The following is a 4,633-nucleotide window of genomic DNA, read 5'->3' as shown; positions in this document are numbered from 1 at the left end:
GGCCGAGTCCGTGTCGTATCTGGCGAGTTTTTTCCACACCCTGCCACCGGAAATGGTGCTTCGGCTCGAGTGCTCCCTAACTTTACTGAAGAGCGAACAGCACCTGGCCGCCTTGTATTTCTTCGGTCAACTCGAAGCCCAATCGGCGACCTACTGGCTAGCGTTCGGTACTCCGGAAGCGGATCTGTTTCGCGAGCAAAAGTTATTCTACAGTCGCAATGCCACCGATTGGTTCCTGCTGTTAGCCCCTAGCAATCGTGAACCGACAGAAGATTGGTCTTTGCTATGCGAGGATTTTACCGGTGAGGTTGGCTATCGGTTTCGGTTGCCCGCGACCAAGCTTCAGGAGGACGGAGGTGAAGCGAACCATCCGCGTTACGTGCTCGAACAGGACCGGCTGTGGTACGTCTTTCGAGCGCTACTCCGTGAAGCGTGCTGCGTACCGAGGGGTTTAATTTATCGCACCGATACGAAGGAAACGATCAGGAACACGCTGTTCCGCGGGTTAACCGAAGAGCAGCTCGGTGATCTGGCCAACTACCAGCATTTCCGGCTGCCGGAACGTAACGTGGAGGAGAATCTCAGTGGCCGTCCGACCGACTGCAACCTATCGATGGATGTGTTCGATCGGATTGAAGATGTGGTGCCTCGTGGTCGAAGTTTCAGCCTACGAGTGGACGATTCCGGTCGCTTCTCGTCCTGTAGCTCCCTGTGGTGGCTCGGTGCAGTCAGCTTCCTCAAAGCGAACGCGGGCGATCTATGGGGATTTTACTACCGAGGTGATGGCCGAAAGAATTGGGATCTTCCCTTTCAGATTTAAGGTCACGATCGGGGCCAAATAATGACGAGAAAAGTGCGAGGTCGAGAAAATTCGGAAAAACCAACCAACACCGCGAATTGTGCGCTTTAGCCAAGACACATGTGTCTCGACTAAAAATGCCACCGGTAGTTGAGCCAATCGACCGCTTGAGGGCGCTCCAGTCGCTCGTCCTGTTTTTCGTGGAACTCAGCATTTTCCGACGCGAAAACTCGCTCGCTATCGGTCGGAATTTCCCGGATCGGATCGTGGTTAGTTCAAGGTAGGCAGGCGGATGGCCATAGGAGGAGCATAGGAAGCGCACATACACATACACAACCACAAAAACTGTCGTGGAGTACGAACGGTGGAACGATATTGCATCGTGCTGCTTGCGTCAGCGAGGAAAGAGTCGCCTTCAAGTGGTAATAAGTTCTATTTAGCGCGCAAAATTAAACCAGAAGTTAAGGGGGCCGCGGTAGTTGATGAAAAATTGTAATTGAAAAACAAACTCATAAACACGACGATGTGGCAGAAATGCCGGCAAAACACACAACTTCGGTTCCGATCGAAAGAACATGTTTGCGGTCCGCGAGGCGTTAGAAAACGTTGGTTGAGGAGTTTTCATTTTTAGCAATGTGACTGTGTTTTCCCTTTTAAATGCCTCTAGGTCAACCTGTGCTTTTGAAGGACGAAATGAATGAGGAAAGATTTTTGCGAAGCATCCTTGAGTTGTCTCTGTCGCTATGGCTGTTTTCAAAACAGCCAGTTCAGTTCTAGTAATACAAGTGTAGTTTACCTACCATCCAGTCCACCAGTTTGCATTTCAAGCTACAAAACTTTGATGATCCTTCATGAATCGTTCCACAAAACCTGCCTCTACCGCATGCCTGTGGTTTGTTGTTGTTGAAGAGATTAATTCGTTCGTACAACTCATTCATTTCTGTCAACCAAAAAGGTCGCCTTGTCGGTACATTCCATTTCCAGTGGCCCTGTACGGCCTCCAACAGCTTGCAGGGACTGGCAACTGGTGCAAAGTGCAAAAGAAGCGAACCTGATGGAACTGGAGCGAAAGAAAATTCTCCTTTTTTTGTCCCAGCCCTGGCCTGGTACTTGAATTCTCCCGTGGATGTCCCATGTGTGTGTCGGAGAGGGAGGAATGCGAGGACGATCGCGAAAAATTTGCATTTCCAACGAAGCCTCGTACGTCTGTGGGGTCCACGGTGGAAGGTGGCTGTTCCGTTTCGTTCCGTTGCACCATTTAGCCGGGCCATTGTTTTGATCTTGGTCCTGTGGTGCCGTGTCGTCCAACGTTTCCTTTTTTGTGTCATCCACCATTTCACCGTCATCGACTGTTCGCCGTCGTTCGCGGCGTTGAATGTATCCTTCGCGGTATTGTGAGCTGCACGTCGATCCTTCGGCAACCAGCACAACAACAAAACCGGTGGCGCAGTAAAGAGAAAGGGGTTCAGGTCTGCAGTCTGTCCTCGAGGGTCATCTCTCTCTCTCTTTCTCTTTCTCTCGCTCGGTTCTGTCGCCACGGGAGGACACGGGGATTTTGAATGCCAAATTGCAATCGATTGCATGGCAGCACGGGGAGCTTTCCGGTTTCGATGCTGCTGCTGGATCGGCATCATCATCACCATCATCATCATCATCATCGTGTGTCTCATGAGTGTTTTCAGACTGGCATTTGGCATTTGTTAGCCCGTTTATCCTTTCACCCGATAGCGACCGTACTACTGCTGCAGATCAGCACGCCATTGCACCGCTAGTGGTGCGCTCCACCAGTGATTCACCAGGGAGACATAAGTTCCGAGCAGTTCAGCATGTGTGATTTTTATGGAAACGATTATGAGTCCGATGGGCATGGGAAGCGGGAAGGGGCGGCAGCGCTCGGAACTGCAATCGGGCAGCCAGCAGTCTCCATTTTCGTTGCCCGAGGTGATTTGGCAGAATTTAGTCAATTTCCCCGCCAACGTCCGCACCGCTAGTGGCGCTGGCTGCTACCCGTTTTTGTTGTCCGGATCCGAGACCGTTCGAGGGTGGGTCTGTCTGTCGGCTATGGCATGATGCGATGCTTAGGCAATTCACCAGTCAGGCCAGTCTCTGAGCCTGGGATGGGCTTGAAAAGATAAAAGCAAGCTGGAAAATAAAATCGAATGTCCACGAGGGGGGTCACGGGGAAGGTGCTCAGACCGTTTAGATGCATCACGGGGGGGGAGGTGGTTGTGGAGAGTGCAGAGTATCCGATGGCTGTACTTCATCTATAATGACAGTTCGATTGCAGAGCGGTCCGGTTAATGCAGAGCGTAGAGCAGGGAGTGGGTGCAGATTGTGTTGTTAGTTGAATGATGAAATTAGTTGCAAACGAAAAAGAAACTACTCGAAGAAGAATGGATTAAGATTAGAAAAGCAAATCTGGGGAAAAGTTGTTGAGAAAATGTGAGAAAAAACACGTTTAACTGAATGGGAAAAATAGTTGGAAGCATAGTATAGTTAGCAAACAATTTAAATATTTAAAAAATCTACAATCGAAACAAAAATACTGATACTTTCCTTTGGAAAAAGACATATTAACATCCCTTATACAGATTGTATGAAGACAGCAAGCAGTAGAGAAAGTAAGTTAAGCACAATTTGAACATCGATTCAAAATATTTAAGTAAGCTGTATTAATGAATAAGTTGTAGCATGGAAAAGATGTCTAAGTTGCATAGTGGCTTAACTTAAAACTAACTGATCAATTAACACCTTAAATACTTATCAGTTTTCTAATGCAACGCAGACTATTCGTTCTAAATTATTTTGATAATTGCGACCACCAAACATCCGCTTAATACCAAATTAAGTAAATGAACCTACCCTCTCCCGCTAAATAATCTGTTTCATAATTATGTTGACGAAACCATAATATCGAAACCATTTTGCTACCGGTTATCAGCGAAACCGCAGCCGATGCCAAAGACCCTAGCCGGGAAGTCCGGGTTCGATACACCGCAGACCGTTTATTCCTGCCCGGTGAACCTGATCCGATATCGCCTCATCGATATCGCTTATCGCTCATTTCTTCAGGTGCACCGGACAACAAAAGACTGCCCTGTTCCTGTCTCGACCTCCGCCTCGAATACTTTACAAAACCCTCCTCCCGCCCGGTAATCCAGGCTCGGACGATTGCTTTTGCCCGTGCCCATTGTAGCGAATGAAAGTTGATTTTCTTTTCACAATTATCTCTGGGGCCCGCTGGAAATCGGCTGGATAAACGGAGATACTTTACTCGGTCTCGAGGAAGGGACGACTCCGGAATGGTCTTCCTATCCGGTGCCGGTGGTTGCTCGCTTGCAGAACACGTTCGCACGCTTCTCGTTCGGTCCACGCAGCAACTCACCCAACTGTCCTGAAGTCATGAAGTGAAAGCGGTAGCGAAAAGTCGAACGAAAGAAAACTCCGAGAAGTGGACGCAACGCCAGTGAACGGACGATGCAGTTCCGTTGCAGGTTTCGGTGCTGCTTTTTAACCAACTGTCGTCCCCGGCACGCCATCGGACGTCGGACGAGGATGTCGAATTGTTTCGTCGCTGACACTGGAGAGAAGGAGCGTGAGTGCTTCTTCCTCCTTCGCTCCTTTCGAGGAGCTTCGAGGTGATGAAGAATCTCTTCGAGTGTGTCCTCGTGCCGAGTCTGAGATGCTGTTGCAAAAGTGTAAAGAACCGGAAGCGACTCTGCCTCTCTTTCTAGCTCCCTCTTTAGCTCTCTGGCTGTGAGGAGGAGGGATGAGGGGTGTAGTAGCATTGTGTATGTCCTGTCCTGTCCGTACAATAGCTACAGCAGGAGATAA

The 4,633-nt window shown here is 49.2% G+C and overlaps 1 protein-coding gene across 1 annotated transcript in view; it reads left to right on the top strand.

The window, feature by feature from the left end:
- The window catches only part of LOC126575975 (radial spoke head protein 9 homolog), a 1,281-nt gene extending 17 nt beyond the window's left edge, over positions 1 to 1,264 (top strand). The window contains exon 1 of the mRNA XM_050236994.1: positions 1 to 1,264. This exon is cut by the window's left edge and continues 17 nt beyond it. Within this exon, the coding sequence (XP_050092951.1) occupies positions 1 to 820 (820 nt within the window). The 3' untranslated portion in view covers positions 821 to 1,264.
- The last annotated feature ends 3,369 nt before the right edge of the window (positions 1,265 to 4,633 follow it).

Source organism: Anopheles aquasalis, chromosome 3 (assembly GCF_943734665.1).
Source record: "Anopheles aquasalis chromosome 3, idAnoAquaMG_Q_19, whole genome shotgun sequence".
Classification (NCBI taxonomy): Eukaryota; Metazoa; Arthropoda; class Insecta; order Diptera; family Culicidae; genus Anopheles; species Anopheles aquasalis.
The sequence above is the reverse complement of the archived record's forward strand: the minus strand, read 5'-3'. Positions and strand labels throughout refer to the sequence as shown.